Genomic DNA, 14862 nt, shown 5'->3' with positions numbered 1-14862 from the left:
TGGTATACGATAGGGTCCATGGTATATCAAGCAAATCAGCTTTATGACTTTAATGTGAAATTCCAATATTTGACACAATGTGTGGTGAATGTTGAAATTTATGACCAGCTTGAGAGCAGAAATTAGTGTCAGATGTAAAATGCTGACAAGAATCATCGAGTAAGGACAGGCACATTACCGACCATTTGAATCGAAATAATAGTGGCGCTTAATACATATATTTTATGGTCTCTTCTATTAATTTAACTATTTGAGTTATCCACGGAGTTATCCTTCATCGCGCGTGTAAATATACATGAAGAATAGTTACAACCAATCACAAACCGAACAGTATTTATTGCGAAGTTCACAATCAATCGGAACGTTCTTATGATACCTTCTCTCGCTGTCGAAAAATCATATAGTCTCGTAAATCAGCGACATTTTCCGATTGAGTTGTCAACATTATTTGGGCATGGACGAAACACGGAGGAATTTAGCAACTTAGTGTAGATGAAACAGACACAAAGTAACTTATTCTGAAGGATTTCTATGAAATGCAGAGTGGCTTTTTGACATTTGTTCATCTTTTGCGGTAATGGCTCCTATAGGATTAAAATCAAAGTGAAATGTCAACTGAACAAAGTAGCGTTCTTGACAACATACCGGGTCACTGGCAATTTGTTGAACGGATGAATCTCGTCTCACATTACCAGTAATAACAGAGAGTGTGGGAAACATACTCTCTCTGATATCATCCATCATGTCCAACAAAGGTATTCGTCGTTCCCTGCGAATCAAGATAATAAGTATGGGAAATGCTGAGACTGGCAAGGTAAATTTATATAAATAACCACGAGACTATTCATGTCACTGACACTTCTGCTCAGAACAAAGTTAACTTTTAAAGATTCACAAAGAATTCCCTCCTAACCTATGTTTGTGTTGGGTTTACATGTTATAAATCATGTTTTGGTGCTGAAATATTCAGATTGACATTTGAACCGTGAAGATCCAGCGTAGAATAGATCTTCAGCAACCCATGCTTGCCGTAAAAGGCGAGTATGCTTGTCATGAGAGGTGACTAACAGGATCGGGTGGTCAGACTCGCTGACTTGGATGATCCATGTCATTGTATCCCAATTGCGTGGACCCATGCTCATGATGTCAATCACTGGATTGTCTGGTCCAGACTTGGATTATTTACAGACCACCGTCATAAAACTGTAATATTGCTGTGTGCGGTGTTCAACAAACAAACAGATTGACATTGACACAGATGCTGATCATTGGTCATATTTCCAGTTATATAGCGTTGCTTTTATGACATCAGCATGATCATCTGTCTTCGAAATATGATCACGATATATTAACCTAGATGTTTCAGATGTTACAAAACATTTGCAAACATTGAAAAAACAGCATGATGCTGATCCTAAGATGTTAGGGCAACTGCAAGCATGGAAAGAACCATGTTTTTTCTCTCATTCATAAACCTGGATAGCTTAATGAATAACACCTACAGTCATATTGCACCCACCTGTAGTTATTTTGTACCCACAGTAGGGCTGGGAAGACTCCAAATTTACAACCCGAGTACCTGACCCCCTATTACCTGACCCTACTCAGGTACCCACTTTATGTTTCAAGAGTTGGGAACAAAACGTCTGACTGGGAATGGTTTAACCGCAGCCCTGCCAAAACCGAGTTAGATACATGTATCAAACGATCAGATCATCCGAACACTGAAGTTGACTAAAGCTTTATCTTTACTCAAACATAAGCAAGTCAAAAGGAATGTGTGCATCGTCAGAAAACATGCAAACATTAGCGATTTGTAGTGTAACCAGGCTATAGTGAGTTTTTGTCATAAAACAATACATCACGTGACTAACCGTGGGTCCAGGTAGTCCTGTGGGTACCCGGGTCCTACTAGGACCCACCCGACCCGGGTACCCGAGTTACCCGTCCTAGCCCTAACCCACTGTGGGTCCTAGCCCTAGCTCACAGTGACTCCTGGGAAACCATGCTTCACAGTTTGCATTTGATTTGGGAGCATGTCATTTCCGATCCGAACTAGTACAGAGTGGAATCTCTATCTTGTTTTGTGGCATATGGTTCAAGTGTCCCCACACTGAGCCTTAATATGTAAGTCCTTGTTGAACACCGACCATACTGACTGACCTATAATCACCCTGACCCTGAAGTTAGTATTTCTTTTAATGCTAAATTCAGTTCTGCATTGTGTTGATATTGTTCTATCAATTCCAGAGTAGCACCATTTGTTGTAAACAACAACTTCTCTCAGTGTATACGCTTGTTTACTTTATCATCACCAAAGCATAACTGACTTCCAACTGTCACAATCATTATGTTACTGTTTCTAAGGTTACAGTAACATAAAACGCTCAATTAAGAATGCTTGTACTAACGAGCAGTACTATGAAGCTCCACATGGGATTGCAATGGCCATGACTGTTATTATCCCTCCACCTCATATGCTACTTGCTCCTGTAGCAATGGGGGGGCAAGGGTGGCCCAGTCGTCTATGGTGCCACGATTCGCTGTGCAGAGTTGCGTCCCTTAAGCACGCCAGAAACCTATGATTGTGGGTTCGAATCCTGGTTCGCCCCGATTATGTTTCTAGATTTGTCAGCACCATGCCTGTGCTCGTGGGTTTCACCGAAGTGGTTAACGTCTGAGACCTGCATCACTTAGGGCTTTCCTCCCACATGAGGCTGACACGCCGCGATATAACTGGAATACTATTAAAAGCAGCGTTAAACCCAACTCACTCACTCACTCCTGTAGCAATGGTCAAATGTTCCAAATCAGGGTGTGAGGCATCATTGTTTTTCATTTAATCAATCAACTGGCGATTCTTATGCATGTACACGTTTTTTAGTATTGGTTGGGCTTAGGCCTCAGACAATACACCATATGCGCGATCTGATACGTATCACGATACTTTGCTCACGATCTGATACGTATCACGATACTTGCATGTGCTATTATCTGTGTAGTGTAAGCCATCTTTTTCATAGACAGGATGGCCAAATACCTGGCACATCATCAATTTACAGTTGGCAGTGTCAAGTATGCTGCAATGGATGAAAATATTTACGTTTTCACTACTCATTTTCACTAGTACATGTAATAAAGTGTTTGGTGTAATATTTGTTAAAGAATATATTTATGATAAGATTCAATACTTTTATTTAGTGTGTGCGACTTTGAGAGAAGTTAAAAATCGCTATCCACCGATGCATCGTTGTATTGTCTTACTACTAGTTAAGGTTGAGAATCCAAGAAGTCTACATCCAACAGATTTTTATTTAACATGGTATGCAAAGCAAAACACCAGATTTCTGATATTTGAAGAAACATCTTATACATATGAAACTACCCTGAGAATAGTGAGTTAACATCATCCAAGATGGATCAGGTAAATTAGAACAAAAACATTTAACAATACTATCCTTGTGCTTGCCTTCCAGAGCTGTATAATCAAACGTTATTGTGAGAAGAGGTTTGTCCACAAATACTTGGCTACTATAGGCATCGACTATGGCGTCACCAAGTAAGTACATCACTGTTCATTTTCATTTGGTGGTTATTGTTCTGATTTTTTAATTATTAATTATGTTATTAATGCAGCGGCACTAGTCCTGTAGTCCTTGCCAAACTGCCCAATAGTTAAGGTATCATAAGGACTACTAGAAATTTACCCTTTTTCAGGGTTTTGCTATATGTTATCATTATAAGGACTAGTGGACTAAAACTGTTTGTTTCTACCACAGTAATGTTAGTTTTACTTAGTAATGATAATGAGGCTATTATCTAATCTCTCCACAAATCAGATCTTTTGCTCAAATATGATACATCTCTGCCTGAAGATCTGAGAATATCTCCAAAGGAGGTCTTGTGAGGTGAATTTTCTGCTCAGCCAATGAGTGTTAAGGCTTTCAAATTCTCAGTACAAGTTTTATTGTTATGGATATTATCTACAGCCTACAACATGGCATCTTGATAGAAAAGTGGTACTATTAGAGTGTGTATTTGTGTTCGGTGGCATTTTTTGTTGTTGCTGAGATTGACTTTTTAAAATCAAGGTGGTAAGCAAATGAAGCTATTGTGGCAAAGATTGTGGTCATTGTTTAATGTGATCATCATCTTGTCTGTTGCAGGATCAGTGTGAAGGACCGAGATGTTAAAGTCAACATCTTCGATATGGCAGGGCATCCCATATTTTATGAGGTAAGATGCATCTTCTTTTGTTGTAATGTTAAAGTTGTGAAAGTAGTTACCTTAGTATGTATTGATTCTGCCATTGTACCATCGAAGAGCTGGATTATTTTTTACACTTCTTGAAAAGTGCAGGAATGTCAATAAGAACGGAGCTGTAACAAAATTGCTACTGAAAATTATGATCGGTCAAGATTAAATGCATTGTTTATATCCTGCTGCTTAAAACACAAAAAGAAAGACTGTCTTCTTTCTGTGGGTTACGTGCATTAATTCCTTTGCTCATTTTATTTCTGAATATAGTTTTATTAACATTATCATGAGCAGCACTTGAAACTTTAGACTGGTTCCTGTTTCTGCGACAGACCAAACAGAGGATCCGGAAAATAGTCAAATTGTGTTCAAATCATAGGGAAATGTGTTTTAAAGTTTCAAAGAACCAATTGGTGTGTGAAACAGGAAGGAAATTAATTTTGGTATGATGGGGGAAAGTGCGCTTAAGTCACAGACAAAGCAGCCTTCACCAGAAAAACTGGTTAGTCATTGTTGGGGTTAAATTTATTGGATTTGGGCATTGTGAATCAAGAAAAGAGTCCTAGAAAACAAATGTTTTTCCTTGAAAAGTGCTTAAAAGTGCTTGAATTTAGAATCCAAAGATCTGAATGAACAGTAGTTCACAATGACTGATTTGGTGACCATTTGAAGCAAAGTTGATATGTACTTAGATGTTGATATTATAAGAAAAGTGTGGATACATTTGTGGTGTTTGTTTTATGATGCAAGTCACATGCTATGTTCTAGGTTCGCAATGAGTTCTACCGAGATGCACAGGGTGCGATTCTTGTGTTCGATGTGTCTGACCGTGTGAGCTTCGAGTCTCTGGATGCTTGGGTGCAGGAGATGCACAATGAGATGGGAGACAAGACCGAGGTTGACAACACCATTGTGTGTGTGTGTGCTAACAAGGTGAGAGATGGATACTCTTGTGTGTATGCTAACAAGGTGAGAGATGGACACCCTGGTGTGTGTTTGCTAACAAGGTGAGAGATGGACACCCTTGTGTGAGTGCTAACAAGGTGAGAGATGGACACCCTTGTGTGTGTTTGCTAACAAGGTGAGAGATGGATGCCCTTGTGTGTGTGTGCTAACAAGGTGGGAGATGGGTGCCCTTGTGTGTATGTCCTAACAAGGTGAGAGATGAACACCCTTGTGTGTGTGCTAACAATGTGAGAGATGGACACCCTTGTGTGTCTGCTAACAAGGTGAGAGATGGACACCCTTGTGTGTATGTGCTAACAAGGTCAGGAATGGACACCCTTGTGTGTGTGTGCTAACAAGGTCAGGAATGGACACCCTTGTGTGTGTGTGCTAACAAGGTGAGGTGAGAGATGGACACCTTTGTGTGTGTGCTAACAAGGTGAGGAATGGACACGCTTATGTGTGTGCTAACAAGGTGAGAGATGGACACCCTTGTGTGTGTGTGCTAACAAGGTAAGGTGAGAGATGGACACCCTTGTGTGTGTGTGCTAACAAGGTGAGAGATGGACACCCTTGTGTGTGTGTGCTAACAAGGTAAGGTGAGAGATGGACATCCTTGTGTGTGTGCTAACAAGGTAATTTTAGAGATGGACACCCTTGTGTGTCTGCTAACAAGGTAAGGAATGGACACCCTTGTGTGTGTGTGCTAACAAGGTGAGGAATGGACACCCTTGTGTGTGTGCTAACAAGGTGAGAGATGGACACCCTTGTGTGTGTGTGCTAACAAGGTAAGGTGAGAGATGGACACCCTTGTGTGTGTGTGCTAACAAGGTGAGGGATGGACACCCTTGTGTGTGTGCTAACACGGTGAGAGATGGACACCCTTGTGTGTGTGTGCTAACAAGGTAAGGTGAGAGATGGACACCCTTGTGTGTGTGTGCTAACAAGGTGAGAGATGGACACCCTTGTGTGTCTGCTAACAAGGTGAGAGATGGACACCCTTGTGTGTATGTGCTAACAAGGTCAGGAATGGACACCCTTGTGTGTGTGTGCTAACAAGGTCAGGAATGGACACCCTTGTGTGTGTGTGCTAACAAGGTGAGGTGAGAGATGGACACCCTTGTGTGTGTGCTAACAAGGTGAGGAATGGACACGCTTATGTGTGTGCTAACAAGGTGAGAGATGGACACCCTTGTGTGTGTGTGCTAACAAGGTAAGGTGAGAGATGGACACCCTTGTGTGTGTGTGCTAACAAGGTGAGAGATGGACACCCTTGTGTGTGTGTGCTAACAAGGTAAGGTGAGAGATGGACATCCTTGTGTGTGTGCTAACAAGGTAAGGTTAGAGATGGACACCCTTGTGTGTGTGCTAACTAGGTGAGGAATGGACACCCTTGTGTGTGTGTGCTAACAAGGTGAGGAATGGACACCCTTGTGTGTGTGCTAACAAGGTGAGAGATGGACACCCTTGTGTGTGTGTGCTAACAAGGTAAGGTGAGAGATGGACACCCTTGTGTGTGTGTGCTAACAAGGTGAGGGATGGACACCCTTGTGTGTGTGCTAACACGGTGAGAGATGGACACCCTTGTGTGTGTGTGCTAACAAGGTCAGGAATGGACACCCTTGTGTGTGTGTGCTAACAAGGTCAGGAATGGACACCCTTGTGCGTGTGTGCTAACAAGGTAAGGGATGGACACCCTTGTGTGTGGTAACAAGGTGAGAGATGGACACCCTTGTGTGTGTTTGCTAACAAGGTAAGAGATGTATGCCTTTGTGTGTGTGTGCTAACAAGGTGAGAGATGGGCACCCTTGTGTGTCTGCTAACAAGGTGAGAGATGGACACCCTTGTGTGTATGTGCTAACAAGGTCAGGAATGGACACCCTTGTGTGTGTGTGCTAACAAGGTCAGGAATGGACACCCTTGTGTGTGTGTGCTAACAAGGTGAGGTGAGAGATGGACACCTTTGTGTGTGTGCTAACAAGGTGAGGAATGGACACGCTTATGTGTGTGCTAACAAGGTGAGAGATGGACACCCTTGTGTGTGTGTGCTAACAAGGTAAGGTGAGAGATGGACACCCTTGTGTGTGTGTGCTAACAAGGTGAGAGATGGACACCCTTGTGTGTGTGTGCTAACAAGGTAAGGTGAGAGATGGACATCCTTGTGTGTGTGCTAACAAGGTAATTTTAGAGATGGACACCCTTGTGTGTCTGCTAACAAGGTAAGGAATGGACACCCTTGTGTGTGTGTGCTAACAAGGTGAGGAATGGACACCCTTGTGTGTGTGCTAACAAGGTGAGGGATGGACACCCTTGTGTGTGTGCTAACACGGTGAGAGATGGACACCCTTGTGTGTGTGTGCTAACAAGGTAAGGTGAGAGATGGACACCCTTGTGTGTGTGTGCTAACAAGGTGAGAGATGGACACCCTTGTGTGTGTGCTAACAAGGTGAGAGATGGACACCCTTGTGTGTATGTGCTAACAAGGTCAGGAATGGACACCCTTGTGTGTGTGTGCTAACAAGGTCAGGAATGGACACCCTTGTGTGTGTGTGCTAACAAGGTGAGGTGAGAGATGGACACCCTTGTGTGTGTGCTAACAAGGTGAGGAATGGACACGCTTATGTGTGTGCTAACAAGGTGAGAGATGGACACCCTTGTGTGTGTGTGCTAACAAGGTAAGGTGAGAGATGGACACCCTTGTGTGTGTGTGCTAACAAGGTGAGAGATGGACACCCTTGTGTGTGTGTGCTAACAAGGTAAGGTGAGAGATGGACATCCTTGTGTGTGTGCTAACAAGGTAAGGTTAGAGATGGACACCCTTGTGTGTGTGCTAACAAGGTGAGGAATGGACACCCTTGTGTGTGTGTGCTAACAAGGTGAGGAATGGACACCCTTGTGTGTGTGCTAACAAGGTGAGAGATGGACACCCTTGTGTGTGTGTGCTAACAAGGTAAGGTGAGAGATGGACACCCTTGTGTGTGTGTGCTAACAAGGTGAGGGATGGACACCCTTGTGTGTGTGCTAACACGGTGAGAGATGGACACCCTTGTGTGTGTGTGCTAACAAGGTCAGGAATGGACACCCTTGTGTGTGTGTGCTAACAAGGTCAGGAATGGACACCCTTGTGCGTGTGTGCTAACAAGGTAAGGGATGGACACCCTTGTGTGTGGTAACAAGGTGAGAGATGGACACCCTTGTGTGTGTTTGCTAACAAGGTAAGAGATGTATGCCTTTGTGTGTGTGTGCTAACAAGGTGAGAGATGGGCACCCTTGTGTGTGTGCTAACAAGGTGAGAGATGGACACCCTTGTGTGTGTGCTAACAAGGTGAGAGATGGACACCCTTGTGTGTGTGTGCTAAGAAGGTGAGGAATTGACACTCTTGTGTGTGTGCTCACAAGGTAAGGTGAGAGATGGACACCCTTGTGTGTGTTTGCTAACAAGGTGAAGAATAGACACCCTTGTGTGTGTGCTAATAAGGTAAGGTGAGAGATGGACACCCTTGTGTGTGTGTGCTAACAAGGTGGGGAATGGACACCCTTGTGTGTGTGTGCTAACAAGGTGAGAGATGGACACCCTTGTGTGTGTGCTAACAAGGTTGAGGTGGACACCCTTGTGTGTTTGCTAACAAGATGAGAGATCGACACCCTTGTGTGTCTGTGCTAACAAGGTGAGGAATGGACACCCTTGTGTGTGTGTGCTAACAAGGTAAGGTGAGAGATGGACACCCTTGTGTGTGTTTGCTAACAAGGTGAGAGATGGACACCCTTGTGTGTGTGTGCTAACAAGGTAAGGTGAGAGATGGACACCCTTGTGTGTGTGCTAACAAGGTAAGGTGAGAGATGGACACCCTTGTGTGTGTGCTAACAAGGTAAGGTGAGAGATGGACACCCTTGTGTGTGTGCTAACAAGGTGAGGAATGGACACGCTTATGTGTGTGCTAACAAGGTGAGGTGAGAGATGGACACCCTTTTGTGTGTGCTAACAAGGTGAGGAATGGACACCCTTGTGTGTGTGCTAACAAGGTGAGAGATGGACACCCTTGTGTGTGTGTGCTAACAAGGTGAGGTGAGAGATGGACACCCTTGTGTGTGTGCTAACAAGGTGAGGAATGGACACGCTTGTGTGTGTGTGCTAACAAGGTGAGAGATGGACACCCTTGTGTGTGTGCTAACAAGGTAAGGTGAGAGATGGACACCCTTGTGTGCGTGCTAGCAAGGTAAGGTAAGAGATGGACACCCTTTGTGTGTGCTAACAAGGTAAGGTGAGAGATGGACACCCTTGTGTGTGTGCTAACAAGGTGAGGAATGGACACCCTTGTGTGTGTGTGCTAACAAGGTGAGAGATGGACACCCTTGTGTGTGTGCTAACAAGGTCAGAGATGGACACCCTTGTGTGTGTGTGCTAACAAGGTCAGAGATGAAGTGTTTATGGTAATACGATGAAAAGATTACAACACCGTTGGTCACAAATAAGAAATCATTGTGATTTTGCTTTTATCAAGTATGATACATATTGTAGATTGACAAGAAACGAGCTGTTGATGAAATGGAGGGCCGACTGTGGGCAGATTCTCGTGGCTACAACTACTTTGAAGTGTCAGCACAGACAGGGGAGGGAATCAATGACATGTTTCAGGTAGTTGCCTCCCTTGCATTGGATGTCTGCTATTTTAACACGCAATCTCTAGAATTGCCGGCTTGTTGGGATTAGGCCCTGGTATTCCTATGCTTCATGTCACAAGTGACTCATATGAGAAAGCATGGTCGTCAAAATGTTCTGAACGAGGAAATCAAAATGGCCACATAAGGCATTGCAAACTAATAATTAACTAGGCTTCAACACTAATTGATTCCATTGCACATATTTTATGTTTAATCAACTACAGGACCTGCAGTAATACTTATGTTTATGTAATTTATAGTAATACTTATATATACCTAATTTGTGCATGTACAGGTACCTGCCTTACTTCAAGTACACACTTTAACATGCCTTGCACATCAGGTATATTACCAGCCAGAAGTGAAACAAGCTTAGTAGGGAAATAGTACACAGGCAAGCTTATCATGTTTAGTAGGGAAATAGTACTCACACAAGCTTAGTAGGGAAATAGTACTCTTATAAGCTTAGTAGGGAAATAGTACAAAGGCAAGCTAAGTAGGGAAATAGTACTCATACAAGCTTAGTAGGGAAAAGGTACTCATATATGCTTGGTAAGGAAATAGTACTCATGCAAGCTTAGTAGGGAAATAGTACAAAGGCAAGCTTAGTAGGGAAATAGTACTCATATAAGTTTAGTAGGGAAATAGTACTCATATAAGCTGAGTAGGGAAATAGTACTCATGCAAGCTTAGTAGGGAAATAGTACACAGGCAAGCTTTGTAGGGAAATAGTACTAATACAAACTTAGTAGGGAAATAGTACTCATATAAGATTTGTAGGGAAATCGTACACAGGCAAGCTTTGTAGGGAAATAGAACTCAACACAAAGTTATCTTATAGTCATCAAGGTCATAGATGCATGCTGTTATAGGAAAATTAGGAAATGGTTAACATTCCCTAATATGCCTTTTTATCCCCACTGCAGATGTTGTTTGATGGAGTTGTGAGTACAGTAGACAACGGTGGGAAGAGACTTCCTGTACAGACGCAGCTTGGATACACCAAGGAGCAGATTGATGCCATACAGAGGCTAAAAAATTCTAAGTCAGACTTCGAGAGGCTCGGTCTCTCTCCAGGGGCATCCAAGTAAGTGTAGAAGGATTTAACACCATGTTAATTTTTGTTGGGTTAAAAACACCTCATTAACGTCAGATCTGTTACTCCGACATGATGCCTATCTGTGTGAAGATCAGAGGTCAGTTCCTTTGGATGTTGTGTCAGGTGAACTTTCTCATCAGCCAATCAGTGTCAAGGATTCTAAATTCTCAGTTTGAGTGAGTGGAGCATTCAAACCAGCTTATATGTTTTTTGTTTCTCGAAAACAAAATAAAATTACAAGAAGAAAGTATAGTGGTACCATTATATTGCTGTGGATATTTCACACATCCTGTGCTTTCTGAGCACAGTGGCAAAGAATATTTGTGTTCTGTGTTCGTTTACTGCTATACAAATCGAAACATTTCCGAATCAAGGTGATAATAAAAGGAAGCCGAATTGTTTTGGAAAGCTGACAGCTGGTTGGCTCAAGAACCCACGCCTCCTTTTAGATTTGTCAGTCTAATTTCGCTCAGTGTTCTTGTGATGCAACCTGTATAGAGGTATTGTGAGATCTTAATCAGTGCAGAGACGTATGGTATCAGAGTAATCGATTAGATTTTATTGAGAGTTGAAAAGATGCACCTTGGTCATAGTAGGATAGTTTGTCCAAGAGGCAAACATGTCATAGTATATTGTGCTGATAAACTACACAACTTTGACTTTCTTTTGATATTGATAAAATATTTGTTTTTACTGAAACAAAGTTAACTAGACATCACGTAAGGTGTGGAAATGTTATGGTTAGGCCAGAATCCATTTCAGCATATGGTCTAATGTCATCCCTAAGCATCCATCTCAGCGGTATTTTGATAGTCCGAGAAACAAAAAACGAAAAGTGTTCATCACTGCTCACATACAGTAACATGACGCTTCTGTCAACTCCATGGTGTTGTGTAACAAGTGTGTGTTGTGTTTCCCCAGGGATGATGTGAACAAAGCGTACAGGAAGCTGGCCGTGTTGCTGCATCCTGACAAGAGCGTGGCACCAGGAAGTGAAGACGCCTTCAAGTTGTTAGTGTCAGCTCGCACAGCCTTGTTGAAACGATGTCAGTAACAACAGCCATGGATATCATCACTTCATGCAATGGAATTCACTCATGCAATGATGTATTCATTAACTATCTACCCATGTTTACATGATTAGGTTCATGGGTTTAAGATCATTCAAGGAGACTGCAATGTTCTGGCATACTTCATCCTCTATTTTGTCTCGAATTCAAAACACAGTCAAAGTCAGGCGTCTGGTCAAATAGTTTTGTTTCTATTTTGACCATGTTGACCACAATGTACTAATATGAGTAATAGTAACTTGACGATACTTCAGGACCCGTTCAACTAAGTGACCTTTGGACTACAATTAACATAATACCCATGTTTTAACATACAAGTACAATAATCGCTCTATGGAACGGGAGACAGATTTGTAGTTTGGAGCAAAGACTGCAGTCAGCTCCTTGAAATGAATTGTTAATTGCCATTAAACAACATTATCATGATTATGCATTTTACATGACAATTTGTTGGTAACAATAACATGTGCATCTTCCAGAGGCGTTATCTGACCATAAAAGTCCAGTTTCCACCCGTGCCAAACCAGGCTGGAATTTGTAGCGTCACCAGTGGCTTTTTACGAGTTAGTCCTTTCTGTGTCCCTCCTATTGACTAATCAGATTCCACCTCTCATATCACTTGCATTTGCTTCAAACAAAATGGTGGTGCCCATCAAACAAAATGGTGGTGCCCAGTCTTGACAATCTGATCAATAATCAAGATCTGTATTGTAATAAAACGGGTCTTCCTTTACCAAATGCATGAAATCACTTGAGCACCTTGATTAAAAACATGAAAAGATTTGTCGATGCCAAATTGGAGGTACACATGCTTTGCAATTCCTTTTGTCAATTGAAATCTGCAAGTTGAAATCTATGTTGTTTATGAATCGAATGTCTAGTTCGTTAGACGATTTTGATTAGACTATGCATAGACTTGTTAGTCCAGCCAAAATGTAACCCTGGAATACCAGCCTAGTTTAGCAAGGGTGGAAACTGGACTTTTCTGGTCAGTCAACGCCCTTGCATCAGGAAGATGTATTCTGTGTTAAAAGTTGATTCCTTTAGCATGTTTAGAACAAATAACTTGAGGTGGAAACATATCCTTATATCTCGAACCTTTCCCGACACAATTATTGGTCAATAGTTTTGTCACTCTGTTTTGAAGTTTGGTTGCCTACTGTTTATTTACATTGTCAATACATCATGTACATTTGATTGAATGTGTCTATTTCACAGTTGTTTCGTTGTTTTCAACGTCTCGACATATGTGTCATGATCGGTGACTGGTGTGTAGGAGATAAACTTGCCATGTTTTCAAGATAGAGATAGGTTACCTTAAATTTGCCACTGCTAAATTTGGATGCAAACACACAGCCAAACCTACAAACATTGAAATGCATCACCTGATGACACAGTCGTGTAAATGGTTTGTTGATCCTGATATTTAATCATTTGGACAGTTTGACTCTGCACAAGGCTGTCCTGATTACTAGGGTTGAAGTGTAACCAGTTTCTGCTGTATTCACAATGAACAACAGGCTATCAGTATTATTATTGCATTTTGAGGTTTGAGGGACAAAAACATTGACTGAACTTACGTATCTTCTGTTTTTCCTTGCATCATTTGGTTAAGTTGTATCACACTGGTAATAATCTGCGTAGTTGTGCCTGTATCAAATACTGAATCTAACAACTGTTTACAGTTGATAATGGTTCTTTCATATGAAGAATTTGGACAGATTTCAGATTTCTGCATGTAATGAATTCTTACATGCTATCCTATCAGTATTTATTTGTTACTGTATATAACTACCTATTGCTTATACATCTTTTGTCTTATTGTTAACTTGATATATTCATCCAGTTTTTATTGTAAAATATCCGTCCCAGTTTTAACATAAACTATCCGTCCAGGTATATTTTACTGTTTCTCTTTTACATACCGGTATGTCTCAAGCCAAAATAAATATACCACTTGAACATCCAAAGTGAAAAATATTTTTGATCTGTTCCTATTTGTTAACTGGGAATGTCATGTTATGTTGACCTGAATCCAGTATTTGCAAGGTGATGTTGTGTAGAGACCTGTCTGTACAAGGTTTGGCACGGTGGACTCTGGTGGGATATCAGACATTTTTCACCATAACATCATTCATTGAGTTTTGGTGGCTACAATTGTGCTCAATCAAATGTGAAGTGAAGTGCTGTTGATCCTTTGCTGAAATGTCCTGTGTTACATACGAGAGGAGATATGGATGCTCTACAGTCATCTGTGTTGGTGTCAGACAGCTACTGATTGAGAGAATGTCAATTTTGTTTTATTTTCCAAGCATGGTAGAGCATACCTAACAAACCATGGAAAGTTATTGTGTGCTTCCTATACATTATTATCTCCCCTTGTATGCCTTATGCCACGCTCCTTCCCCGCACGTGACACTTTCGTTACACTCTCGGTAACATCTCTGACACTAGTGTGGGCACGGCCATTACAAGAATCTTGAAATTTGCCCTCTAACCCCGTATATACTTTTGTTTATGTGTTTGGGAATGCCATTACCGTTAATTTTGAAAAGGTTTACGACTGACCATATTTCTCCAGGTGAATTTAGCTTTTTGTTTGTTTGATTGGATTGGTTTGAGATTGCAGACAAACGGAAAATCAACCAATTTCTCCCTTATATTCTTACTATACCAACTCCATGATAGTTGTAATGAAACAGAAATACAAATTGACAAACAAAGAAAATGATTTAGCAGGGGTAAGCGTATTCGGGTCACAGCAGTCATCGCTTGTTTGTAAACATAACGGTCAGTCGGTTGCAAGTTCAGCTCCAAGCATGGTTGTAG

The 14862-nt window shown here is 41.7% G+C and overlaps 1 protein-coding gene across 1 annotated transcript; it reads left to right on the top strand.

Annotated features, from left to right (window-relative positions):
• Nucleotides 1-415: 415 nt before the first annotated feature.
• Nucleotides 416-14528, top strand: LOC139475271 (dnaJ homolog subfamily C member 27-like). The gene is made up of 7 exons (XM_071258507.1): nucleotides 416-814; nucleotides 3477-3559; nucleotides 4167-4236; nucleotides 5026-5190; nucleotides 9722-9838; nucleotides 10791-10951; nucleotides 11885-14528. The coding sequence occupies exons 1-7, from the start codon at nucleotides 743-745 to the stop codon at nucleotides 12015-12017; spliced, it is 801 nt and encodes a 266-aa protein (XP_071114608.1). The 5' UTR covers nucleotides 416-742; the 3' UTR covers nucleotides 12018-14528.
• Nucleotides 14529-14862: the final 334 nt, after the last annotated feature.

The sequence above is a fragment of the Haliotis cracherodii genome, unplaced genomic scaffold (genome assembly GCF_022045235.1).
Source record: "Haliotis cracherodii isolate W230 unplaced genomic scaffold, xgHalCrac1.p SCAF_1, whole genome shotgun sequence".
Classification (NCBI taxonomy): Eukaryota; Metazoa; Mollusca; class Gastropoda; order Lepetellida; family Haliotidae; genus Haliotis; species Haliotis cracherodii.
Note: the sequence above shows the minus strand (reverse complement) of the source record. Positions and strands in the feature narration are given on the sequence as shown.